General features: G+C 48.5%; 3 protein-coding genes across 3 annotated transcripts; all 3 read right to left on the bottom strand.

The window, feature by feature from the left end:
* Window positions 1-1,776: 1,776 nt before the first annotated feature.
* Window positions 1,777-3,440, bottom strand: BO87DRAFT_15855 (C2H2-type zinc finger protein). The gene is made up of 3 exons (XM_025618231.1): window positions 2,842-3,440; window positions 2,283-2,770; window positions 1,777-2,223 (listed from the first exon to the last, which is right to left on the bottom strand). Exons 1-3 carry the CDS (start codon window positions 3,312-3,314, stop codon window positions 2,105-2,107), a joined length of 1,080 nt encoding a protein of 359 aa, XP_025481509.1. The 5' UTR covers window positions 3,315-3,440; the 3' UTR covers window positions 1,777-2,104.
* A 17,381-nt stretch (window positions 3,441-20,821) lies between these two features.
* BO87DRAFT_375043 (FAD binding domain-containing protein) lies at window positions 20,822-22,771 on the bottom strand. The gene has a single exon (XM_025622933.1). The coding sequence runs from the start codon at window positions 22,444-22,446 to the stop codon at window positions 20,878-20,880; it is 1,569 nt and encodes a 522-aa protein (XP_025481508.1). The 5' UTR covers window positions 22,447-22,771; the 3' UTR covers window positions 20,822-20,877.
* A 243-nt stretch (window positions 22,772-23,014) lies between these two features.
* BO87DRAFT_355463 (U2 snRNP complex subunit HSH155) lies at window positions 23,015-27,105 on the bottom strand. Its single transcript, XM_025621338.1, has 2 exons — window positions 26,975-27,105; window positions 23,015-26,915 (listed from the first exon to the last, which is right to left on the bottom strand). The coding sequence occupies exons 1-2, from the start codon at window positions 26,982-26,984 to the stop codon at window positions 23,227-23,229; spliced, it is 3,699 nt and encodes a 1,232-aa protein (XP_025481507.1). The 5' UTR covers window positions 26,985-27,105; the 3' UTR covers window positions 23,015-23,226.
* Between the last annotated feature and the right edge of the window lie 644 nt (window positions 27,106-27,749).

Raw genomic sequence — 27,749 nt, 5'->3', positions numbered from 1 at the left:
ATTTTCCGAACCAGAAATCTCTTAATTTAGATACATCTGCGGTAGAGTAGCCGAGTTAGCGCCTGCTATTATTACTCGACATATATTGGAGATGGTTGTGGGACAATCTGCATACACAATGTCATGCGCGGTTTGGGACACACGATGTCCTCCATAGCCATTGGTGCGATGTGAAATTACCGTCGCTTCGCGTGGAAGATTCAACATGCTAGTTGCCGTGAGCCGTATGTCGCTGTATACCGCAAGTTCTTGGTGCTTCTGCTGTGTTTACCTTTGCGGATGGTTGGCTTTGCTGATGGATGACCACGATGGAAGAAGATGGCCCCGACATTGAAGCCTCTTAATATGCAAGACCGGTTCGGGATGAACATGAATATAAGATGAACAGCAGCTTCTGCAGGCTATGAGCATGCCTCGCCATCATCTTTGAATGAAATAACCTCTTCCCCAAGATCGCGCCCCGGCGCTTCAAGCCCACAACCTGTTACACCATCACCATTAGCGATTCCGCTGTGAACCCCATCACTTCCCCATATATAGCAGCCCTAGATATATATGTGATTATATATCTAGGGCTGCTAGTCCAACCTCCGTCATAAACTCATTGGTCTAGCAGCAATCCACATCATTTCAAAACAAACCCCGCAGCTCCGGAGTCAGTCTTTGCGCACAGCTGGGAAAATAGACACATAAACCTTGAGAAACCACACCCTATCGAACAAAGATGAAGACATCATAAACATAGAGATCAAAAGACACTGATGTTCGTCCATTCGGGATTTCCGAGCATTGACAGACACTCGGACAATGCGGAGAAAGTCGGGAGGTGACCCTTGCTTTGGCCCCTAAAGCACAGATGCTTTAGCTTCCAATCCAGTATGCTCAGCTCCCAGTGAAGAAGGTACGCCGATGGCTGCAAGCACAAGCAGTCAAGCAAGGGTCTTAGCTTACCTGCTGCACGGAGTTGGATTCATACTTCTTGGGCAAAAGTAGATGGATCCATCCCCCGTGAAGGCTGTACAGGTCAAACAGGGGCGCGTGCGGACCAGGGGTCACTGTCACTGTCACTGAGCATGGAAAGACTAGTTCGAAGAAAAGTACAGAGATAAGGATAGCGTCAGTCAGTCTACAAGGAACCCCGGGGGTGCATTTCAAGCATCTTTGATTAGACAATAAGGTATATAGTAGCGACCGTGGTGACACCGTGGGTGTCTAGTATGCTCCAAACAAGTTTAACCGTGGCAAACAAAGCATCCTGCATTTCCCAGCCCATGCTCCGCCCAATTGCAACGGGTATCAGCCCTGCACTCGCCAACGCGAGTGCGCCTCCTTATAGCAATTTATCCCAGCAGAAAAACAAACCCAACTCAGATCAACAGCCCATGCTAATTCCCGATAACAAATCATCGCGCGAGACTCTGCGGCACAGCAAGGAAAAGGTCAAGTAACCGAATGGAAACAAACATAAGAAAAAAGGGGGGAGAAGAAGAGAAATATTCTAGATCGTAGAAGAAAAAGGGCATGAGAAAATTAAGGGCCTGCTGCGTATATATTCCGATTTGCAATCATATCACGGAAAACGCAGGAAAAGAAGTGAATCATCAAGAACCAAACCCCAGCTGGTATCTGAGCAGAAAAAGCCATGCCGAACAGAAAAAGGAAATCAAACAACATCGGACCAACTCCCTAGTCTAGCGAGAGATAAGAAGGAAATGGGTAATCAAAACCAAAGAAAAAGGAAAAAACAAATCACCAACCAGCAAAACAACCGGTACCTCTATGGTCATAACTTGGGTAATAAAGACATCACTAGCAACCCTCCGAGCCGTTGTACCGTGTCTTGCCTGTCCAGGGGAATCTAAGAAAAACAAAGGAAAAAAAAGAAATGGGGTATCGTTTCTCTGCCACACTGGCCGAGACGGAAAGAGAAGAAAAGTAGAAGAGGAATCGAAGCTGTTGTACAAGAATACGGAACCCGATTCAGGAGTGAGACGTCGCACAATGTGTTGCGATGCGTCACAGGATCGTAGTCCGCTGTTCCTCCGCCCCGTTAAGGTGGCGTTAAGGGGGAGGCGTTCGAGACTGAGAGGAAGAGTGAATTGAATTACTCTTCGTCTTCGCCCGAAGCACCTTCCTTTTCTCCTTTGTGGACCTTCTTGTGCCGCCGCAGGTTGGAGACGACGGAGAAATGACGGCCACAGCCTTCCACGTCACATGCGAATGCTAGATTCCCGAATATCAGTACCACAGACCACTAGTAAAAGGCTCGTTCTGGAACTTACGTTTTTCACCAGTGTGACTGTACATATGAGTCTGAAGAGACGATGGGCGGGTAAACCGCTTGTCGCACACCTTGCACTTGTGCTTCTTTTGGGTGTTGGACGGCATCTTGGAGCTGAATTGGCTCATCATCGACTGGGGTCCCGGAGGCGCACTTCCCGTCAACAGGGTTGACGGGCGAGGCAGCGTCCGCGACAGATGGCCATTCTCGTAAGATTCCGAAGTGGTAGAGCTGTAATCAGTCACAGAGGACTCCACAGATGCGACAGAGGCGGAATAGTAGGGGTAGTTTCCGCCGGAAGAGATCGACGATCCCGAAGAGTGTGTCGAGGGGAAACCGTAAGAGTCACCCGAGCCTCGCGAGCTGCGAGGGCCGTAGATATTGCGGGGTGTCATATCCTGGCTGAGCGCGACCATTCCACGGCTGGCATCAAGAGCATCTCCGAATGTTGGGGCGGAAGGGGGTTGCGATTGACCGACGCGAGCATCACTAATAGGATGAAAATGAATGTAAGCATATTTCCACACCGCTGGAAGCTCCAGATGAAATAGTAAACTTACGCATGAGATATCCGACGGTCCTGGTGTTGGTGCATAGACGGAGCGTAGCTGAGCGGGGCGTAGCTCGCGGGTGCGAAGCTGGTCATGGGCGAGGCGGTAGTGTAGGCCGGGGCTTGATCGAAAGAAGTGCGCGGCATGTCGTGCGACAAACCCATCATCTCCGGTCCGGGGTAACTCGAAGCAGTAGCAGTAGGGTAGTTGCTCCCGGCGACCATCGAGGGAGCGGAAACGGGAATACTCGAGTATGGCATAGACATCGGTGGGCGGCTCACTTCCTCCTGCTTAACATGGCTGAGGCCAATCTGGCTGGGTCCCATGGAAGTCGCGTAGACCGGAGGAGTGGAATGGGACGAAGTTTGAGCGGTCCATGGGTCGGTGAACTGCGGAGCGCTGTGGTGCATGTTGTGTTGATACACGTTATCGAAGCCCATCCCGCCGTATTGGCGGTTCTGGTTCTCAATGACCATCGTCATGGAGGATAGTTGGTTTATGGTGTGGATTTTGATTTAGAAAAGAGAAAAAAAAAAAAAAAGTGAGACAAGACGTTGGGGGGCACGAGATTCACGGCGCAAGATATCCCTGGGAAAATGGAGGAACCAAAACACAGGATTTCCCCGCGAAAAGGTTGACGACACAAGAAGGGGATTGCGCGGGTGAACTGGAATGGTAGAAGGTGGGGAGGAGCAGAAGAATGGAAGGGGGTGGGAGAGAAAATAGATCGCGAGGATGATCAACAAGGAAGTGGGAGGAGAGGATGAATTGATCCGCGCAAAATGTATAGAGAATGCAAGTGTAGGACAAGCTTCGAGGATGATGGGAGAGGCGCAAAGTAAAAGTAGTTTCCCTGAGGGTAGTAGACCAGGAAATAAGTATGAGAGAGAGGAGAAAGAGTAGAAGAGAGCCAGGTCAGCTCGAGGTAGAAAAATAATTCAGAAATCCCTTTGAAGGTGAGAACCCGACAGACAGGAAGAAGGAAAGACAAGACAGTCTGGGGAAGGGCCCCGAAGGGGATCGGCGAAGCTTATGAACAAATACAGGATCTCAGCATGAGGATGGACCGCAGGGACGAAGGGAAGCCCTGGCGTTGCCGTGTTGGTGATGGCCTAGTGCCACTGACGACGTCCCGTCGGGGACGGTTGCAGATCGTTACTTTGGGCCGCTTAGGCTTCGAAACGGCGCCAGTGTTAAAAAAACGAGAGGAATTGCTTAGTGGCAGTGGAAATCTCCAAATGGGAACCAGTTCCTCGGGTGACTCTCAAGGTTTTGGATGGGTCTTCTACTTTCCCTGGTTTAGATCGATTTTTATTTCTTTTTTAATTTTATTATTTTTTGATATTATTATTATTATAATTATAATTTATTTATTTTAATACCTTTCTTTTCTGGGAGAGAGCAGAGCAAAGAGAGGGGAGAGCAGAAAGAGTGAGAGAGTGTGTGAGAGAGGAAGAGGGGGGGTTTTTTTCTGAATTGAGCATTGCCCTTTTTTTTTTTTTTTTTTTCCCTTTTCCTTTTCCTCTTCCCTTTCCTGCATTTTTCTTTTTTGGCTTTTCCCTCTCTCTCACCTATTTTCCCTTTCCCTTCCCCTATTCATTTTCCATTTTATTTTCTCCCATTTTTAATTTTTTATGTTATGTTATTTTATTTTATTTCTTTTTCCTCATTCTCTCAACTCCCACACCCCCATAGCCCCATTTCATTTTCCAGAAAATGAATTTCTAGGTCCCTCCCCATAGCCCCCCCTCCCCTCTCCCCATTTGCTTCTTTTCTATTTTTGTGTTCACTTTCCTAATATGATCACCATAATCTAAGGGAAACGAAATGCATAGGGTATCTAGTTAGATAGATGAAATAACAATCGAACTGGGCGATACAAAGTCTTGCGTCATCTCCAGATTCAAACTGCGAGACAAGAAACCAGACTAGCTAGCTAGCAATCGGACACTACTTACTTACTTACTTTGCTTACTTATGTTTTGATTTAATTCGAAAATTGTTAATATAATTCATACTTGCAGCATTTTAAGTAATTGTAAGAAAATAAAATAGAAAAAGGCTAAAACGCGCAGGGTGTGCGGAAAAGGGGACACCTGAAACTCCGCTGTTGAGTTGAGCTGAGGCAAGCAGGCAAGTAGTAGGCAGGCAGGCAAAGTAGGCATGTATGTATGTATGTATGTAACTATGTATGTATATTAATTACGAGAGACACAAGGACTACTACTATTACTCCTACTGCTTTTTCCTTTGCTGGTGCAGACGGCAAATGACTATGTATTCTGTAATAATAAAGTATTATGTTAAGTAGTAAGTAGTTTTTCTATCTAAGCAGCAACAAATATCTAATTACTACTAACTAACTAAACTACTAGGAGGCGGACACGGGACGGCCACAAAAAAGAAACGAGCGTTGAGCCCAAAGTCAAAAGACCAAAAGGGCAAAAGCGAAAAGGAGAGTAAGATAGATAGTACTCCGTAGTTAGTAGAGAGAACGCAAGTACGTAGGGGAAGGGGAAGAGAGAGAGAGAGCGCGCGGAATGAATGGGGGTGAACAAAGTGTGGATTTTTGCGCAAAAGAAGAAAAGGCAAAGTACAAGCAATAGGGAAACATGGAATGGCGTATGGAGTACGACAACTCCAGTCAGGCACAGGTCCTAATTTTTTTTTTTTCTTCTTCTTTACTGTACAGTCTTCTCCTTCATGGTTAGCCACTGTGGAATATGGAGAACCTACTCCATAATTCTTTTCATTTCATTTGACTCTACGTTTCGTTCCGTGCACTCTCCATTTGTGGCAGTTTTGGCGTGCGGGAATTCATCATATCCATAGGGGGGCGGCGTGGGTGTGGAAGAGGTTACGGAGTACGGTGGGCTCGCAAGCTTCCAGAGGAAGGCAAGTAGGTTGAACCTGGGTGAGGAAAGTAGGCTACGCCCAAAAGGGATTGTGAGTGTAAAGGGGGGCGGGGGGGGAGGGAAGAGAGAATGGTGTAGTTTGTGCCGTGTCTATACAAAGTAGCGTGTCGGGAGGGGAGTGACCAGTGACCAAAAGAGAAAGGCGTGGGAGGAGGAGGGTAGACACGAAGATGGTGTGGATCAATAGGAAAAGAAAATAATGGAAAAGAAAAGGGAAAAAAAAGAAAATAGGGAAACGGGAAAGATTGCAGGAGGGTAGGCAACGCCAAGAGTTAAGCTTAGATGCAGCGACCAAGGTTCGCCTTGAGCCCTTGAGGGTGTTTCAAGGTAGCGGGGAAGTGGCGGCAGATCACAAAGATACGTCAAAGGGTATACCCGTTCCGTGGGGGAGGAAGTCACTGGACGACTAGAGATAAAAAAGCTCCCAGGAAAGGAGTGGGCCAAAAACCCCACCTGCTAGCCATGATTGACTGGCTGTCCCTTTTCCTTTTCTTTTGCCTTTTTGGATCTGGCAGGCCTTTTAGCAGGTACCTGGTTAGTACGCTGATGTGGTAATCCAAATGCGCATTCAACTGCGATACCGGTAATGTTACCACAGGTACACCACCAGAACTGAACTGCTCTGCCGAAGAGAGGCGAGAAGGAAGAACAGCAGACGGCACATGGAGGAGGGGTAATAGCCAAACGGCTGCCTCGAACTCATTCTGTCAAAGGAGAAAATAAAAATTGTTGGTTTTACGTCGATTTTCACCCACCCCCCTTTAAGATTTCTATATCACAGTCGGCAGCCAATGGCGGCAGTCCTGCGACGCCATAATGCAGAAGACATGTTGCGCAAGAAAGCAGCCAAGACCCAAGTCCAGAGACTCCAAGCACGATGATTGGTGAATAATTCATCTGAGTCTAGTAAAGATGTGGTTAGGAGTTAAGTTGGTAGAGTTGATGACTTGGCCGACTGGGAACGCCGTAGCCGGAGGGCCATAGGGCGCGCGGGCTGGCTGCAGGGCCTAGGAATCCCCGTAATACCGCTAAGCAGGAGGGATCCTGGTTGAGGCGGTATAGCAACGCAACGGGGCGGCTCATGCTGAATGCTGGGAGATTCTTGGTACACACAGGAAGCAAGTACCCTTTTGCAGCGGCACACTATGGAGCACTACTCCCATGCCTCTCTGCGCAGGAGTTTCCATCAAATATTCTTCCTGTCGAAGGTATTGTTCGGGTTCGTTGTGTGCATGCATGGTCGGCGGTGCAACATTCGGCGCAAGGCCCAAATGTATCATGCGATAGGGTGCACCGTGCGTTACAGGGAAAATCCATCCATCAGAGATCTAACAATGAAAGTTTGATTCTCTTTGGTATTATTTTCGTGGCATGAAAGGTCAACTCGTATTGCAACCTTGTCCGACCAGTTCATGGTTATTAGCCGATTGACTAGTATAGAGACCGGGATGAAAGGTTGGTTCGAACTGTAGGGCGACTGTCGTCACATACTTTTTTGGGTGGTCAGATATCTACAGTACATATACTACATAACTAGCAAGCTCAACCCGCACTCTCATGCAAGTAGAGCAAATTAGATCGGACTAATCATCAACATTTGCTGCACAATTTCAGCCATGATGCTGTAGGTGATGATATCGGGGAAGGGTTGCTGCGGAAAAGGGCAGAGGGTCATGCAGGATGACGAAATGGCTTTTTTATTGCAACGCGTTGGACCGGAACTTCATTTGCAATTTGCGTGGTCTGCAGATTTGGAGCTCTCGCGTGTTAATTAATATGGGGGTCGGAGTCTGCCGTCATGAGGTATTTGCCTCTCTTGGTACGGAGTCGACCACAATCCTCCTTCTCGTAGCCCGAGGGTGTGCGAGAATGATTCCGAGGGACGACTAGACTATTATCGAGGTAAAGTAGTAGACAAGCACCCGTGCTTGCATGAGATTGTATGGATGCGAGGGATCTTTCTTCCCCCCTCCTCTTGTTGGTAACAACTAATATCCAACACGCCCCGCCTGACGATGCGGAAGAGAGCACTTCCAATACTGAATTAGAAAACCACTAAACTCATCTCTAACCCGCGGTGCCAAAATGAACCAGTCAATTCAGGGTCACGCCAACCTGGTTCTTGATTTGTTTCCGTAAATAAAATAGCCAAGCTAATGATGGTGATGGTGATATGATGATGATGAATCAATCTCTTGCGGTCGCAAAATGCTACGAGACCCTGTCATGGTAATTTTCCAAACGTGACCTCCAAAACAGAAAATATACATTAGAGGTCGCTACACCGGATATTTCCTCAGCCACTAGACTTGTGATCAACTTACTCTTGTACTATCTCCCCCCCCCCAAGGAAGAGCACACTACTACACTACACTACTGTAGATAGTAGAGATAAATTAATTGGAACCATCTCCGATTCAGATCGCGACCACGTTACCGGGATTGTATGGGCTGACCCGCTCCTTCCTCGGTTCTGGCTGGGCTAGTGACATGGTACTGGAAACCAATTTCCATCCATTCCCATGGCTTCCTGCTTCTGGGTCCCCCAGTTGTCTTCTGCTCTGCTTTTGCTTCTGGGATTAAAGCCAATCCAGCAAGACGAGAAACGGGGCAAGAGAGTCCATGCTTTGGTCTTAGCTTGCCCCCCATCGTCCTTTTTTTCTCCTCCTGAAAGATGTGACTTGACTTGACGCTATTAGGGATGGAAGTGGGTGGGTGGGTGAGAGGGAAGGAACCGTCTCTCACCGACGTCAGAACGCGGGAACTGGGTAGGCCGCGCCCTACGCTAGCGGCACAGCTCAAGAAATTTGAAATCCGCTATAGGTCGGAAAAAGGAGGAGGATAGAACACATCACACGCAACATCCACCTCCATCAAGCAGGAGCAGCAGGGTGGGGCACACTCTCTCCAGTTGACAACACTCAGCCGATTACCCATCATTGGTACGGAGATAGACTAGAGGAGAAAGGACTTGGTGGATGCGAGAGCAGCTGAGAAGAGATGATTTGAGTTTGTCCTAGTAGACGGAGAGGCTCGAGATACTATGATTCAAGCTGGTAACCCCCAACTCTTTGCTTTGTTGTTGTTGTTGTTGTTGTTGTTGGTTGGGGCCATGAGCGGCTGAACATACACGCACTACTACTACGACGATAAAGATAATAAAAGAAAAGAAAAAAATCACCCAAGAATAGCAATTGGTCAGGAAAAGCACTACCGACAATCACGCTTAATCCAACCACCCAGGCCGTTCCTTCCAAGAGGCTCATCTTAGACTTCCAACACCACATACAAAGTGTGTACCAAAATACTACTTACTCCTACGCCCGTTTCCAAGCCGCACAGTCTATAGTAACGACGTCAAGGTGGATGCCGGGGAGGTGGCGGCCGCGATGGACATAACTCCGACTGACGGACGCCCACTTTCTGCAACCGTTCGGCTGGGGCGTTTTTTCTCTTTCATTGCTGTCCACAATCCTAGCCCCCAGGGCGATGGTCTGTGAGGGTGGCCACTGGAGCCCGGGAGAGAAGCTGTTGAGGACCACCAAGGATCAATATGATAGGTACAGCTCATCACCTCTCGGGCTTAGCTTAACTTAAAGTTTCTTCCTGGTCCCCTCCAGGAGACAGGGTGGAACACTTCGATTCGACGATAACAGCCTAATAGGCGAGGGTTGCAGGACTGAGCGACAGGGGAAATCTACTAGATTGATGCTGGTGGATGACCACATGCATCGGGCCAAGATCGAGTCACTCGTCGTGCATGCCGACCATCGGAGATGGCTGCGCGAACCGGTTTAGGTCGGATCCCTGGGACTGAGCTGAATGGGGGACTGGAGACACAATGGCTCTACTAGGGGAAGGGGGCTGTCGCGTGGTGCACAACTCTTGGTGACATTTGTAACTGGAGAAAATCATTACTAAGGGACTGGAATTCTCGAATGAGCTCAATGGATGGAGTAGTGGGAGAAAAAAAAGGGACCAATTCCCATTGGCTACAGACCAACAACCATCCTCTCGTCATACCGGATTGAGCAGGTGCAAGAACAGGTCCCCATTGCTAAAATGCCCCAATAGGGAGGGGCGGCTGGCCGAAAAGAAATCAAAAAGAGAAGGTGAAAAAGGAAAAAGAAGAAGAAAAAAAGCGGCGACGGGAACGTGGGTCGGAAAACCCACACGGTTTTTTTGGCACGAGGCTGGCTATGCGGGCGACAAGAGGAGCCTTTTCTTGAAAATCCTCAAAAAGGTTCGAAAATCTCCAAAACGCTCAAAGTTCTGGCCCGTGGATCGATTCAAAGGAGGAACCGCAAAAGAAACAAAGTTGGGCCACACCTTTCACCCATCCGCGCGCGCGCGCGCGCGCGCCCCCCCTTGAACTACTAGCACTAGCAGTGATTTAGAGTGGATTCATCGCGGTTGGGGGAATCAATAGTAGTCCGTGGCTCCGTCTCAATCGGGATAAGTCTGGGTGACAGCGCCAGGCCAAGCTTCCCACTTTCGCCTCCCCAATTCTTCAGACTTGAGACACAAATTGGACTTTTACGCAAAATGGCAAGTCGACAGGCGAAACTATGGGATGGAAACATGGTACCGGGACCTACCAAGTGTCCCAGTGCGCAGGGTGTGGATTAGCCACTAAGGTTATGAGGCGTCTACTTTAAATGACCAACCGCATTAAGAGGCAATCAAATGTTAGCTTAGTAGTAAGCAGTAGTAGTAGTAAGTAGTAGCTACTGTATATGGCTGTGGGTAGAGGAAGAACTCAGCCTGCAATTTGAAGGTGTATACGCAAACATTCAGTGCTTACTGCCAATTAGTAGTATGTATGGTGTTGGGGATGAAATTGCAAGCTGTGAGGGGGGTTAATTACAAATCTCCCGGTCGCAGTTCTCACACGAGTCTCCAATTTACAACCTACAGTTATACCTAAGTGGTAGTAGTAGTAATATCTTGCTTCTTTTCTTTTTTAATTATACTTACTCCATCCGGTGTTCCTATTTGAGGGAAAAGAGGGAGGAGGAGGAGGAGGGTGGGAAAGGGACGCATCATCAGTGAGGCGTTGCAGAAGGGGGCGAGTGCGACGAGAGTTTCCCTTCTCACTTGCTTTTTACTCCATCTCTATCCGTAGTCTACCTTCCTGGTTCGTATCCACTGAACGCACACACACACACACAAACAAAGTCCTGCAGTCAATGGCCGAGGAATACTACCTACCTACCTATGAGACAGCGTCTCAGAATGGTTGTCTGAATCCTGGCTCATATTCATGTGCAATAACGTATTCTGTACCAAGGCTTGTTTCAACACACCCGTCCATCCCCGGTCATTCGCAATGCTTTCCTTAACAATACATACCACCTGTGATAGTAGTAGTATCTACTTGGCTTTGTGGGCCAATAGAGATCGCGATCACACTTACTTACTACCTACTGTAGTATCTCTTCCTGACGCATACGCATGATGCTTCCCAACCCTCTACTTACTTACTTAACCTAGAATCGTATTCAGCTCCGTTTCTCGGCACGGAAATAACGGGAGGATGGAGGATGGAGGATAATGATGATGATGATGATGATGATGATGATGATTACGGGCAACTTCAGACCGAGAGGGTTTGGTTATTCAATAGTACTATACGGAGTAGTGTAGTTAGACGAACATAAGCGCATATCCCTTATCATTCTTGTGACGGGTAATTGATGTCTGTGATGGCCGACTTCGGGGTTGGGTTGTTGCTAGTCATTATGCAATTGGCGGCGGCGGGCCAGGAAATGCCTTCAACGTCCGCTTACAAACACCTCAACTACAGTACTAGTTACTTACACTCTACGGTCGCAGAGAACTAAACTACTATAGCAAGTAAATAATAATAACAATACCGGCAAGAGTAAACGAAATTCTTTTGCAACGAGAAAGGCAAATTGATCTATGCGCCTACTGTCTGGTCTTTCCAAATACTCCTATCTATCTATCTAACTATCTATCTATTCTACGCAATTGCTCATTCTCGGGCAACCAGGATTGCTTGCTTGATTGCTTGCTTGCTTTGCTCCACCAGAAAGGAGGAGGGTGTGGGATTCCCCGAAGAGGCGAGCCGAAATCGCTAAATGGAAAAAGAACGATAGGTATGCGCGGGCTGGGGGGCTTGCACGGAAGTTGAAGAGGCCCAAGCGGGTGTGCATTGCGTAAACTTCAGCAAGAATAATCCCGCGACCCGAGATTGGAGGGGACGGGGGGGGAAAAGGGAACTGGAGGTTGGGTTAGAATAAAAAAAATAATTATTATTATAATGAAATTTTTGTTCGGGGCTATTTTTGGTCGAAAGGAATGGGTGATGAGTATCTACAGAGTGGTAGACAGAGAGAATGTGTGTATATTCAGGCAACCTATACAACAAGAATCTAACGATTACTATAGGATCAAATCAGAAAAGGTACTTTTGGCTGACGACGACAACATCTGAGACGCAGCTTCAGATGGTCACACAAACTTGAAGGTCCAGTTCCGTTCCTTTCAATGGAGGGGGTGTTTGTTTGAAAAGCCCAGCTCCCGGCTTGGCTGATTTGCCTCTTGACCGCCGGATCCGCTTTTCCTGGGCGGAACCGTGCCTTTTTAGAAAAGGAAAAAAACGCCACCCAAGTAGAGCGCCAACCATCCGGATCTCACCGCTTTTCTTATGGCTGTCAACCACCACCCCCCGGGGTCTCCAACAACAACAACTAAAGGGGAGGGAGGGGAGGAGGAGGAGGGGAAGGGTAAGGGGAGGGGCCCAGCAACAGCAGCAGCAACACTAACTAACGCTCACCTCGACTCAGTCCATTGATAGATAGACTCCATACTCAGCGGCGAGACTTTGTGTAAGTTCCCATCAAATCCGTGCCTTAGCGGCATAAGGTTTGCCCTCTTTTGCAGGGATTGCACCTAAGCCTATCCCGGCAGCTCGTAAACTACCGAATGAGGAAGCGCACCCACCCCCTTGACACGGCACATCATCCCCAAAAACGCGTAACTGGACCCAGAAACGGTCGGCCAATCATCAGCCACAACCCACTTTGAGGGGGTGGGAGGGGGCCCGTCCTGACCCTTTTTTTCCCCTAAAAAATTGCGGGGAGTCCCGATCGGGTAATCCGGTGGGGAACCCTTTTCTCAATTGCTCACTGCAAAAAGAAAAAAAAAAAAAACCGAACTAAATCAGTCAGTCAGTCAGTCAGCTCGTACCGAGTCGGGACCCAATTGGAACGGAACCGCTACGCCTTCCTCATTTGCTGTTTGGCTTTGTGGTCTGGCCTTACAGCCAGCCTTCTTTTCCCCTACTTACCTACCTTAGTCTCTGTCTTGTATAGCTCCAGCCTACTTAGTACGTACTCATTTACTCTGTCGGTTGAGAAGGCAAAGCATCACTAGTTCGGTGGCGAAAAATTATGGCTTGAGCAGAAGGAACAAAAGAAAAATTTACAAAAACCAATTGAAACTCTCGGGGAAAGACACTCTATTCTCCGGGATTGGACGGTAGTCTGTTCCCCCCGAAGCCAAGTTTCCGCGCTTTTGACTTTGGTGACAGAAGCATCGACGCAAAGCATGGAGCACATCCAACATATGGGCAGTAGTAGTAGTATCGCCAATTGGATATGAGCCATACACAGGAAGTAGACTACTTGCGGTGGGTAGGTAGTAGGGCCCTTGCACCTCTCGCTAATTAGATGGTTGGTGTACTCCATCGTTGCCGGTGAATCCATTCATTCTTCCACCTTAGGGAGAGTTCATATCCATCGTGTTGTTATAATTAGGACTTATTAATTTCGCTTCTTCACTGGGCGGTGGATAAACAACGAACGTCTAGACTGGCTATACACTTGACTATCGGCGCCAAGGGACATAGAACCAAGAACATTTCCGTGGATTCCGAGATGAAAGGAGAGGGGGGAAATAGAAATATTTACCAAGATGCTTGAATACTGTATACTACGCATTGATATGGAGTTGATTACTGTATGATTGCCAGCAAGCAGGTAGCAGTAGCAGTAGTGTAAACTAAATCTACCATTCCACTCCGATCAGATAGAACATCACGACCATCATCAACAATCTTGAACTCGGCATCTCGTCGATCATTCTGACGTCGGCAATAAATAGCCAGCCAGCTACCAGCTAGCTAACCTAGCTAGCTAGATCAATAGATAGATAAGTGGCACCAAGCACCCCTCTCTCTCTCCCAATCACCAACCCACGCCAACATCGAAGCAATAATCTAAAATCCCATTTTCTTCAGGAACACGGACGATCATCATTCAAACTGCGGACCCCTACCTACCACACAGCAAAGCCAAGCAGTAAGTATCCAGTAGCAGCATACACTACAGTAGGACTATGGAGTCGAGCTAATAACCCTAAGTAAGCATAGCAGCCATTAGCAATCAAATTTATCAACCTAGAAGCTGGGCAACGAGTCAGGCATTTCCTTCTTTCTCCCCCCCCCTTTTTTTTTGTTTATTATTATTTTCGTGGGGGGGTTTTTTTTTTTAAAAAAAACACCATCTGTCAATCTGCACGGGGCTTCTTTCTTGGCAGATCCCACACGGCAGATCGTCGTTGATTGGCATGATGGCGTTTTGGGCTTACTTTTGCTGCTCCTATCTTACTGTAGGTATAGTATAGATGTAAGTATAGCATTCTTAGGTCAGACTATACCATACTTAAAGAAGGAAGGAAGGAAGGGGACAAGAAGAGGGTACGTAAGATTAGTGTGCGCGCTTAGATTCTTGTTTCAACGTAAAGAAAACAAATGATGAGGGTATGGGAGTTGTATCATGTGCCATAGATACGAGTACATACGAAACTACTACTATTTTACACCCCAGTACTAGTAGTAGTGAACCATCCACGGAAAGTATAAAGCGAGATATAAAACAAAAAAAAAAAAACACTACTACAAAACTTAACTTTAGCTCCATCTGTGATGGTATCCATAGATCGCATCGATGTATCTCAACGAAAATCCCTCCTATTATTCCCTAGGAGCAAAAAACCAGATACTCGAGATTCCCGCGGGAAACCAAAAAAAGAACCCCAAAATTAAGACCACAAGAACAGCGAATAGCGGAGCTGAATAGTAAGTAGTATAGCCATGGGACGTGGGGACCAAGACGAAGAGGCAAAAAGAATATATGCTAAACAGTAACTAGAACATGAAGTGAACTTTCCATGAATCTTCTTTTGCAATTTTAGGTGTAGCGTTGGCGTTGGCGTGCCAGTTTCTTTTCTTTTTTCCACTTCGTAACTCGGGAACCCTAAATGAGATGAGATTTTATAGTTTGGTTTGATCGGTATCTCTACTAACTAACTAGCTAGCTAACTAGCAGAATTTTGGGTCGGGGAGGGAAGATGGGGGGAGGGCAGGCGCGGCGTGCTGGCGTATATTCACTTTTGGAGTCATTTTAGATGGGGGTTTGTGAAGGTTTGTTAATTGGAGGTGATGGTGATGGTGGTGGTGGTGGAGGAGGATGGGTACAAATCAGTGAGTGGTTCGTTCCCGTGGCAGCCCATACCCAAATTTTTGACAGACCCCCCCATTAGCGATGGATCCCTTGTCCAATCGTTCGAATTGGTTGGTTCTTCATCCACTCAGCTCGCAAGCCCACTCGCTCGCACCCCCTCCGTCCTCCCCCTCCCGCGTTGTCCCCTAGTGAGCTAACCTTTTTGGGGCTTGCATGGGTCCGCGGATGTGGATGGAGAGGGACTGGCTGACTTAGGGACGAACCAGAAAATAAAAATTCAAAATGGGAAATGCGAAAAAAAGAAAAATCCTAAACGGGTAAAAGTGGCGTTGGACCACAGCCCGAAAAGGGAAGCCCCGCCAAGATGAGAATGAAAGGTCATCCATCAATCGATCAATCGCGGCAAAGCGAGAAAATCCAGTTCCCGTGCGGCAGGGAACTGGACTACTTGCGCTTTGCTTTGCTTTGCTTACTTACTGTTGTTAGTACTTTCTTGACTACTTTTCTAACCAATTTACGGAGGTGCTCTAGATGTGTCTGTGTGTTCCTGTCTTGTGTCCCACTCACTAACTATTGCGCAATTGCAATAGCAATGTGTCAGAGGAACCTGAGTCGTTCAATTGGGTTCCTGATTGGTTCCCTACCCCGATATACCACCGCGACTCAAACCATTCGGGAGATCCACATCCGCTTAATTTACAGCCCGATGGAAATGTAAGAAGTTAAGCAATCTGCGTCGCAGGTAAAGAAAGTAAGCAGCAAAAGCATTTGCCGTAAGATTCCGTTGCCTGTACATGCATACATACATGCCTAGAATGAGGACTTGCAAGCCTCGGTGGGAAGTAACTCCATCCAACAGAAGGTACAGAGGTAGAGAGAGGAGCTGAGCCATGGGCGGGTCAGGTCTGGTTTAGCGTGCAAACTAAGATCCAAACGCAACAAGCAGAAATCACCAGTCACGCTATTGGCAAACCACGCTATGATTCAATTTTCTCAATCCCTGGACTAAGCAAAAGCAGGGAGGGCATGTTAACCACATCCCCGGGGGACGGCAGATAGTCGATAGCCGAGCTTGGCTCATACAGATAACCCAATCATAGAGGGGGCCCCACAGGAGCTGACGCGTGCACATCTCACAGCGCTATACCTTCTTGGGATGGTGCTTTCCCCGTTTCAGTATATGGTTTGTTGTCAGCAAGGGTTTCTTCTGTCATGGCTTTCATAATATCGAATTATCATGGTTATTGGATGGATATAATTTACGCAGCGCGCAGGCCATGCAAACCTGCTTTTTTTCGAAAAATTACTCTAGAAATCATCTTATTCAGAACGTTCTGTAAGTACTTACCCAGCACAGTGGTAGGTTTTGTTTTCGCTTTTCGCTTAGTTACAGATAGAATCTAAACCAGACAAATGAAAAAGATAGACATTACCCAAACAACTCTAATTAACTCTGTCCATAAGTCAAGAAGTTAAAGCCCGTATCGGCCTCCATTCTGAACCCCGCAAGCCCGTTGACCAGAATCCCTGCGTGCGATCCTGGCGGGCTCCACCACCCACCAGGACACTGCCACTCTCAGGGTTGCGGGCTAGCAGCCACCTGAAACGCGCCGGCTCATTTCTTGGCCCTGTCGAAAGGGTTGGTCAAAAATGAAGTTCTAACGCCAGACCGGGCTCCACCGGGTTTACTCTTCAAGAACATGTAACTGAGCTCTGGTTGGCTTGGCCATGATATCACTTCCCCCTCTTCCGTGGGAAGTTACGGAAGGGCAATGGATGGATGCCACCACCGTTTGCTGCCAAAGAGACTACGCTTCTCTCGGAAGGGCGTATTTATTGCCAGCTCTCTCGAACGCAACAATCTTATTTTTCTTTTTTATTAAATGGTTCTAATAATAACAATGACATTATCCAAGCGCCAGTGCAATGTCCTGTTTCGTTCTAGATGTTTTTTCTTTTTGTTCTAATTTCTTATTCACACACAACAACATAGGGAAAGCAGAACCCGAACCTGACTCCTACTACTAACTACTGCATATTTACGACTGGGATGTGAGGTGATAATTTCAGGGGTTTGTTGTGTGGGTGGTAAAAAGTAAAAGCAGACTGGTCTAATGCCAACATCCCTGACCGTTATCTTCAGCTCACCTGACAGCATACATCTGTGCGCGGTGGATGTACTCCAAAACTCTGTACCACCACCCGAGGGAGGAGGGGGGAAGAGCCACCTACGGAGTATCTACCTCCTACACTACTACTGCTTCTTATTCGTATGTACAGCAGGAGATGTACGTAACACTTCTATCCGTACCTACATTTGCGGGGATTTCCGACGATATCCCTGAGACAAGACAAGCCCAGACAAGACGTGCACGACACATGAGACATTGACATCAAGGCGGCGGACACCGAAAAGGGGAAAAACCAAAAACCGCCACCAGCAGCATCAGCAGCCATGATACTCCGTAGTGTAGGACCCTGAATGAGAATCAAACCGACTAAGCTTCCTGCGACAGCCGCGTCTCTAGGATCCCCCCGACGGGACAAAAACGAGTCTAGTGTGCAGGAAGTGGAGCAAGCCACCACCAGCATCACCCCCTTGGCGGGATGTCACAAAAAGGTGATTGATGTATGGTAGTGACTCAGTCGTGGGTGAGAGTCCTCGTGAGTATCAATCATACACACTAAAGATAGACAGATGTCATCCCGCAGAAGCAGTAGTCGTCATTGTCACATTTATTGACTTACGAATCTGAAACATTTTGATGGGATGAGTTTATCTGATTGTGTCTCGAGTTGATTAAATTCGACTTGTGTGTGTTCATGCGCGCAAAATAAGTTCCAATTTCAATCATCCTCTTTATTTTTCATTTATTTAATTATTTATTAGTATATCAAAATGGAGCCGCGATTTGAAATCGCCAACGGCACATCGGGTTCAAACTAGTTCCTAGCGCTTGATCAATGCGTTCCTGCTGATGAGTGATCCAAGCAAGTAGTACGTAGTGTGTGAGCGGTACCATGGATTGAATCTGCGTTTTTAATTTCTGATGACCTTTTTTTATATATTATTAATTAGATTTTTAAATTGCCATTTCTTCTAATTTTTTCTATTAATATAACTCTTGATTATAAGAGGACCCTGCATTCGAAACTAACGCCAAGAAGGAAGCTGTTAGACGTCATAAGCGCTCGTGTCGTGGTCTTTTTCTTTCCTTCTTTCTTTCGGTTCACTAACTTCATCGCTAACTACAGTACCTAACTAGTTAGTGGGCATCCGACATACCTTAATCTCTCTCTTTACAGGGGTCGGGGAGGAGAGAGTGAGGGTGTGAGATTGAAACAAACACGAATTCAAAACTATTAGCTAGCTACCAAGACCTCCTTCCACCCTCTTCCTTCTCCTCATCTGGATTCAATTCGGCTTCACATGTTCCCTCGGAATCGCAAACAATTAACCCTTTTCTTACTTCCAAAACCAAGCTTTGTCATGCCGAACAATAACATGACTAAGTCGTAAATGAACATTGTAGATAACTAACTACAGAACAAGGGATAATGAATGATGGCGCACCAGCCCACCTTGACTTATTACCAACTACGACCCTGGAAATTATTTCCACAAAACTTATCCTATCAATCCGAAGCTAAAAGTAGGGTTGCATCTGAGGGAGAGAGAAAACACTAGTCAGGAAAAATGAGCAGGGGCCCATGTGGTTCAGAAAGGAAAAAAAGAAGGGGGCCTAGTCATAAATGAATTATTCATTTATTTTTTGTTCCATTCCTCATGCAGATAGATGTATGCCCAATGCTAATTGCAATTAATGTGATGACGACTTCAGCTGCATGCACTGCCTTTCTCTTTTCTCTTTTCCCGGCACGGAGTACAGTAGTCCAACTGCATGTGTGCCTGGATAATATGGTGATAGTGATGGGAATGGAGAATGGGATTGATCATATGCTTGTTGCTGGTTATACTTCCTAGGTTAGCTTACGGAAGTGTTGCGGTACATGGTGTGATAAGTTTCCGATTGTGTTTTTTGAAGGCAGAGGAAGTTAATTAAGGCAACTCTTGACAGAGGTATTGTTGATGTCTGTGCTTAATGTTAGTTACTTGACTTGGATGTCTGATGTCTAGACAGTCAGTAGTTACTGTGAACACAACTCCTCCGAACCAATAACTAGGTATTCATCGTAGTCACCTCCGATGTTCAACTGCGCTTAGGTCATCATCATCATCACCATCGTCACTGACTGAATAGTTACAGCGCTCAAGCCTCTTCACAACTAGCCAGCTACCTACTCATCTAGAAACAACCATACAATCTATAGAAACAATAGAATGAATACTAACCGATAGAACCAACCGAATCATCCACAATCCCAAATTGGAAAAAGCACCTCCCACCAAGAATGTCATCATAATCATCAACATATATAAAAAAAGAACTACTTACCTACCTACTTACCTCCATAGACCTACCATAATAGGCAACTCAACTAATCCCCAAAGACATAAGAAAAGAAGCTGAAGAGACCCACACCCACCACCACCACCATCATCTCAGCCATCATCCATCATCTCATCCCGTCATACCAAAAAGGCCAACCTACGAGTTACTTAGTTGACGGACCCTCCCCACCTCCTAGGTAAACCCCACCACCCACCATCACCACCAACCAATAATATTCCACCAAATGGGTTGTGCTCCTTTCCCCACAACACGGAACAAGCAGGGCCAAGCCCACACATGACATGGGCTGATGGAGAAGGCTTACGCGGCAACATACCTAACTGTACTTACTTACTAACTCCGTTAAGTTAGCTAGACTCAGAGGAGTAAAAGTTGTAAAGTCACTACTTACTGTTCTCTTTTTGGTTTTTTTTTGTCATTGTCATTGTTGGAATTTGTTATTGTTGTTGTTGTTGCCCTGCTGCAGGGTTGCAGGGGCCCTTGGCGGGCTGTACCTAGGGTAGTGGGCTGGCTTGTGTGTATGGATTTGGGTTTTTGTATTTTCGTGATGGTGATGATGATGGTGATGAGATTGTTCAGATGGTGGTTGGTGGTTCGTGCGTTTTGGGTGATGGGGGTGTGGGTTGATGTCGTATTTTTGTAAATAACGATTATTATTGTGATGTGGTTGATGGTGAGAGGAGATGGAGAATGGCAAGGGAGGAATGACCTCATTGCTTTTTTAACTTTACTACTGTCTTTTCTGTTCCTGGATATGGGTGCAGCTGGCTGGTTACACAATCACTGCCAGATTGCCAGGTGTAGTATGTAGTAGGAGGGGAGTTTTGTCTGTACAGGGGGAGTGTGGTGTATGTGTTTTTCTGGAGTAGGGATATTTCGTTGTAGTTCGGTTGTTGAATGTATGTGGGAATTAGATAGTAGTGGATGTGATTCTTAGTTGGTAGTATATTTTATATGGTTGGGGATATTTATATATTGGGTCATTGTTGCAATATTCCAATGTAGGTGTCGCTGCTTAGAGTGGTTCATGATACTAGTACTAGTAAGATCTATGATATCGAAGTCTGTTAGATGTAGATGTAAACATAATATATTATTCCTACTATATGTTTGCTACCAAGCACTCACTTGTATACATCCTATCGCATACTCTACTATAGCATACTACAACCGTGCCTGTCGGTTCGACACTCTCGCCGCCGCAGCCCGACCAGCTCGTCGTCCAAAGACAGCTCCCGACGTCAATCCACTGCCTCCAGGATAGTTATCATAGAACAGTCCTCCCAGCATCTCGCCCGCGCAGTACAACCCCGGCACCTCCTGGTTCGTCGTCGACGACACCACCGCGGCTGTCTCCGGACGCACCGCCAGTCCACCAAACGTGAAAGTGATGCCCGCCGTGACTCGAACAGCCAGAAACGGTCCCTGATCAATAGGAAGCGCCCAGTTAGACTTGGGCACTGCCAGCTCCAAGCCCTCAGACTGCGTGGTAAGTCCATCCTTGACAGCCGGGTCCCATTTCCCATCGGGATGCCTGCGCTGGCGCTCATAAACCGCCTTATTATAGTCATGGACGGTCTGCTCGAAGCGCTTCTTATCTTCAAGATCAAACTCGGCGCACTTCTCCGCCAGCTCACTGATCGTGGCAGCGCTGATATGCTGCACCACCTCCGGCCGATACTCCTCCGATCGCAACCAAGGGATCATCTTGGAATCCCAAATCTGGAACGCCATGTGGCCGGGCTGGTTGAGAATCTGGCGTCCGATCATCGCATACGTATAGTTGCGCAGATCCGACCCCTCGTCCACGAACCGGTTTCCCTGCCGATTGATCATGATGCCCAACGGATACCCGGACTTGGTGAACTCGTTGGAGATCTCCCGGTCGCCCGTATCGGCCGGTGCGTTAGCATCCCACGCCACACAGTGACATCCCGACCAGTTGCCCGCCTGCTTGGCTGAGACATCCCGGATCGCCATCTCGAATCCATCCCCGGAGTTATAGGGCGTGCCGCGCACCAGCGCTACGTCCCAGTGTGGTCCAAGGTACTGCGCGCGCATGCGCGGGTTACCCTCAAAGCCTCCGGCCGCGAGAATCACAGCTCCAGCCTGGATAGTCTGGTCGCGGCCATGATGCGAAACCACCACGGACGTCACGGCCCCAGAGACCGGGTCTGTTACTAGTTTCTGAGCGGCGGTCGAGAAGAAGACTTGAATCCCCAGTCTCCGGGCTGCTTGCAAGTGATCCTGAATGAGACCCTTGCCTCCGTCTTGAGTCTTCAGCGCAAGACCACCCCAGAACTTGAGCCGACCGTTGACTTCATACGCCTGTCGGTTGAAAGAGAGCTGGAATCGCACGCCATTACTCGCCAGCCACTTGATCGCCGAGTTCGACTCATTGACGAGTGTTTGGCAGAGCTCGCGATTGGTGCGCCGCCCTGTAACACGGATCATATCGCCCGTGAAGTCATCCACGGTATACGGCTTCATGTCAATCTTCTTCGCCGTTTCCGCATCGACATTATTCACGATGGGAAGCAGATCCGGCAATCCGCCGTGGACGGTACGCATCGCCCCCGCCGTGAAGTAGGAGTTACCTCCTGCCCATTGTTCCGGACATTTATCGATGATAGAGACGTGTTTTGCGCCAGACTGGACAGCCGAGATGGCTGCACAGAAACCGGCATTACCGCCGCCAATGACGAGCACATCGCATTCTGAGGGGAGAGCCATGGTGCTAGAGAGATTTGATTGTGTGTGTATGTGCCTGTGCGTGCGTGCGTGCGTGCGTGTATGCGTCAAAGAGAGAAGAGCATTAGTGCATTTAGTCTGCCAAGGGGAGGAGAGTGATGATCATCGCATCAAGTAGATACATAGTGCTCTGGGATCTGTGCTCAAGTTGCCTGCGGCTTTGTATGTAGTAACAGACGGCGGGGATGGTGCCGATGATGGGATGGCGGTTGGGAAACGGAGAGTTATGCTCCGTCGGTGCCACGGGAGAAGGCGGAGGGAGTCTTTCCGGTCGGTCTGGGCAGTGCTGCCTGATGTCATCGGAGTAGCACAGGAATGTTAGGGAGAAAAATGGATAGCTTTGTTGGAGTGATCGGGAGAGTAACTCGGATCTCGAAAACTAACGATCGCATGGCATGATGCGCGGAGTCTGAGTGCGGGTGCTCCCCACGCTGGAATTGCGGGGAGAAAGTAGTCGAGGATCGATCGGGGACAGAGAGATCGATCGTTTCAATCAGTTCCATTGGCTACTGAATTGGCTTACAGAAAGTGTCTGAAGGAAAGTAAACGGGATAGAATTAAATTGAACGTTGAAATGTTGGATATTGCCATAGACTACTATATCTTAGATAAAGATGGTTCAGACACGCCAAATCCCGCCAGAGAAACACCGTAATTGAACAAGCCCCAATATGTTGAAGATAGATGGAAAAGCACACGGCAGAAAAAGGGTACAGAGACAGAGAAGGTGATGATAAATAACACGCGCTGGATGGCTTTTGTTCAAACTATGATAGACAACTCAGTCCGGTCCAGACCATCATCTTCCAGGCCGGGGTAGTAGGGAATCATCGCGTCCGCACTCTGCACGTACGCATCGTTGTACAGTCGCCAATATGGCGTGCGCACCTTGCGCGCCGGGTGGAACAGGCCCGCCCATACGTAGTTCATGACCACACCGGTGCCAACTGCCATCCGGATCGCATCAATGGCTTCAATGACACGGTCAATGACGTGGGGACTGGTCTCGAAGATGTTGGGGAACACCAGGTTCAGCAAATGCACCATGGCATCTTCACAACCCAGACCAACCACGCCCAGCGCGATGTGCTTGACAACACTGGCTGCGGTCTGCCGGTGCACCTGGTCACGATCGATAAGAGCATCCTCCAAGAGAGGCGTGACCGCATAGACGTAATCCTTGGCCATCTCGCCAATGTACTCGAACAAGAAGGACATGGCCTTGAGCACACCGTTCTGGACGTTCAGTTCGGGAACACGGTATTCGTTCATCAGGGCCGGCAGGACGGTGAAAGGCGCACAAGTCTCAGCCACAATACCGATGGCGACGGCAGTACAGACACGGGACTGACGCTCTTGGACACGAAGGTTGTTCAGCAGCGTCGCCAACACATCCTGGGGACCGATGGCCTTGGCGATGAAACCGAATGTGTTGTTGGCAGCACGACGGATACCCTTCTTGTGAGCCTTCAGCATGTCCAGCAGCTCGAAGCAGATACGCATCCATTCACGGGCGTTGACCGATTCGGGGCCACGGTCGGCGATACGACCGACCAGATCAATGGTGTTCTCCTGCACCTTCTCGTGACGGTTACGCAGGATAGGAGTGAGTCGAGGCAGCAGATCTCTGATAGGAGGCTGCATCTGGTTGATACCAACGACAGTGACGATCGAACGGAGAGCACCAAGGATGGAACCAAGCACCTCGGGGTACTCCTCACCCAAGTATTCGTAGAGCACGATACCAAGCTTGCCCATCAGAGCGTCTTCTCCACACTGCTTCATGACCATTGCAATACGCGAGATCAGATCCGCAGCCTGCTGACGGACCGTGGCGGACTTGTTGTTCAACCGCCAGAGGATGGTACTGACAATCTGAGGGAGGTAAGGCTTGCAGCGAGTGCCCAGGGCGTTGACCACTGTTCCGAAACCGTTCAAGATCACGATGTCCTCGATGCTCTGTTCTTGGAAAGCATAGAGAACACCATCAATGAGTCGTTCCTCCAGTCTCTCGGAGATATCAGCAGCTCCAAGGGCTGCAATAAGCTTCTCCACGGTCTCCACAGTCATCTTCCGGTAGGGCTCGCTCTCATCCTTGAGGTTGTTCACAACACGCTCCAGAATCTCACCCACGCCGACCTTCTGGCCGAGGTCCACGGTCGTATCAACAACTTGGCGGTAGTTCCTCCTGTCCAGAGCCATACGACGCACCCAGAAACTCTTGAAGAAGTCGGTCAACACGTGTTCCTTCAGGTAGCTGGCTGTCACACCGTCAGTGCTAGCACACTGCGATACTACCTTCAAGACAACCTTCTTCATCTCCTCGTCGGGGGAGGAGAATTCACGCAGAAGGATCTCCATGATCTGACTAGTGTAGTAGTTGGCGTACTCCTCGTCCATGAGAGGGATGATGTAACCAACGGCCTTCAAGAAGGCTGCCAGACCCTTACCACGCTGCTTCCGAGCTCCAGTCCACAAGGGGTTGAGAATCTCATCGAAACTCTCAATACCGTACGGGTTGGCAGCTTCAGCCAAAGCAGCCACGGCCAAGGCAGTGACGGTTCTGACTTTAGCTTGTTCGTCGCTGAGGTTGTCGGCAATGCAGTCGACCAGACCCTTCAAATGGGGAAGAATGGCGCAACCCATGAGGATAGGAATTTGCTGGACGATCTTGACACCGGTATGTCTGGCCTGCCACGACTTCTTACTCCGACACACAGCACGAAGGAAGGGTAGGAGTGCAGGAATACCAAGAGCAGAAGCAACGACAGCAAATGCTCGAGCTGTCGTATTACGGACATACTCATCGACATGGTCAATATCGGGACGCATCGTACTGATCATCGTGGCAAGACCAGCCGCCTTGGCCAAGTTGGAAATAATCTCACGACCCTCGACACGAGCATAGTAGTCTTGGTCAATGAGCAGGGGCTCGATGACGACCAAAATCTTGTGAACATAAGGGCGAACGAGATCATCCAGCTTGTACAGGACACGGTCAATAACCTTGACTAACAAGTGGCGCTCTTGATCTTCAAGGGACTTTTCCATCAAAAGCGGAAGAATCTGGTTGAAGAGGGGACCGGCACCGAACTGCCGCGCGTTGTCTGTGAGCTGACGCAGGGCAGTCTTCCTCATAGGCGGAGTGCCGTTCTTCACTTTCAGCAACAGTCTCATAATCTTCCTTTCCTTCAACTCCTCCACGGACATCGCACTCTCGTCCCCACCTTCCATAAGTTTTCCGAAGTAGGCCATATCTTCCGGCTTGAAGAACTGCAAGTCACCAACACCGGGTATCTCGGTCGGAAGCTGCTTGCCCATCGCACGAGCGCTCTCTGGCTCCTGCATCATGAAACCTCCGACTCCCGTCGCACTGGCCATTGGTGCCGGTGTCGCCATAAGCTTTCTGGCGGGGTTCCGAATAGGGGCGTAGCCCGGAGGAGGCTCGAGGATCTTGTAGCCCTCCGAAGGCAACATCATGTCAAGTTCTTCATCAGACAGAGGAGCATTGCGCGCAGAGATATCAGTTCCAAAGCTGGTGGGCATCATAGGCACACCTACTTGAGAAGAATGCATCGGGGTAGCAAGCCCTTGGTTACCCACAGGGGTGGATGCCGCAATGGCCGGCGCTTGATCCCATCGAGAACGACGCTTAGGAGCTTCCTCGGCGGCGGCGCCAGGAACAGCAGGCGCAGGCGTTTGATCCCAGCGAGATCTCTTGGCTTTGGTGTCTGCGGGCTGCGGGGCCTCAGCTTCAGCCGACTCAGTAGGCTCGGATGACACATCCCACCGTTGTTTACGCTTGCGACCGGTGGCGACCGAAACGGTCGAGCCAGCTTCAGCGTTTTCTTTGTCCTCCGACTTCAAGGTGGCCTCATGCTCCTGAACATCGTCCTCTCCACGGGCCTGCTTCTCTGCGATCAGCTTCTGAACACGCTCTTCTTCTTTCTCAAGCTCACGTAGAGCCATAACCTCACGGTAGGTCTGGCCCTCTCCTTCCACGTTTGCATGTTCGTTCGCGGCAAACGGATCAGCGCGTGTAGGCGTCAGCGGACCACGATTGAAGCGACGCTTCTGATAGTCCGTCTCGCGGTCAGCGATTCTGGCCGCCTTTTCGCGTCCTAGGAGAACGTCCTCCTCTTCCACACCATTGCCTTGGGCAAATTCATCGATCTGGCTCCTTGTCGCGGTATATTGACCCACCAGACGGTGGCCTCCGTCCGCATCCTCCATCTCTTCATCTTCGCCATTGACAGCGATGGACATGTCGTATCCCGCATATTTGTCAGCGCCCTCGCGTTCGTAGAGGGTCGTATCGAAGGATTCAGTCAGGGAGGCCTTGGTCGAGTTGTCAGTGCGCTGGCTAGACGGATCAAAGGTCCTAGAACCTTTCTTCGCAGATGCAGCAGCGTTCCGCTCAGCTTGGAGCTTCCGGACGGCTTCGAAATCAGCTAGAAGGGGTTGTCAGCCTATCATCAGAAGCAAGGTCCGCGATCTGGAGGCTACCTACCGTCGGACATGGTGGCGGTTGTGGTGATCCCAAAGACGAGAAAGAGAACGAACACTCCCAGGCAGGGGTAACAGCAGCTACATTCGGATCAAAAACGGACAATAGCAGCGACCTTGGGGGGGTGGAGGGTGATGCGCTGATGTCTCGCGATGAAAATATCAAGAAGACGTGAGGTGAAGTTCGGCGGCGGGACTAGATTGATGACTAAGATGAGGCACGTGATGGCTGTGTAGCTCTCTGCTTCTGCTCTCGCTGTATCTCGCCACAATATTCTTTCACATTCGGTCTTTATTTTTCTTTTTTTCTTCTCAAATGACTCTAGATAAGTCAACGACTCTGAATGAGGCTAGACATGGTTGCTTTGGTGCTTTATCGAATTTTTAGCTTCATTCTATGTACAAATGAAGTCAGGGCTCTACTACCCATTGACTCTGAATCGCCACAACAACGAATCATTTGGTTTAGAAAATATAAATCGATATGGTGTTATAGCTCTTCTATGAAGCTCCTGCCGAGATTTTATGAATTACTACAGAAAATAATTGTTTAGTATAAGTGAACCGAACATCATGATGTGAACAGAACACTAGGTGTTGCATTGGGCTGATAGTCCATGACAATATATTTTAAGCCGCTTGTTTCTACTGAACTCCTACTTCTACTGCTACTGCACATTTCCTACCCCATCAATCGTGCTACAACTGATGTCAATGGTATTCAAACCAGTGTTTGCTAAGAATGATAAACTGTTCTATAAATCTATACACTTCAATAT

This window comes from Aspergillus neoniger (assembly GCF_003184625.1).
Source record: "Aspergillus neoniger CBS 115656 unplaced genomic scaffold BO87scaffold_10, whole genome shotgun sequence".
Classification (NCBI taxonomy): domain Eukaryota; kingdom Fungi; phylum Ascomycota; class Eurotiomycetes; order Eurotiales; family Aspergillaceae; genus Aspergillus; species Aspergillus neoniger.
The sequence above is the reverse complement of the archived record's forward strand: the minus strand, read 5'-3'. Positions and strand labels throughout refer to the sequence as shown.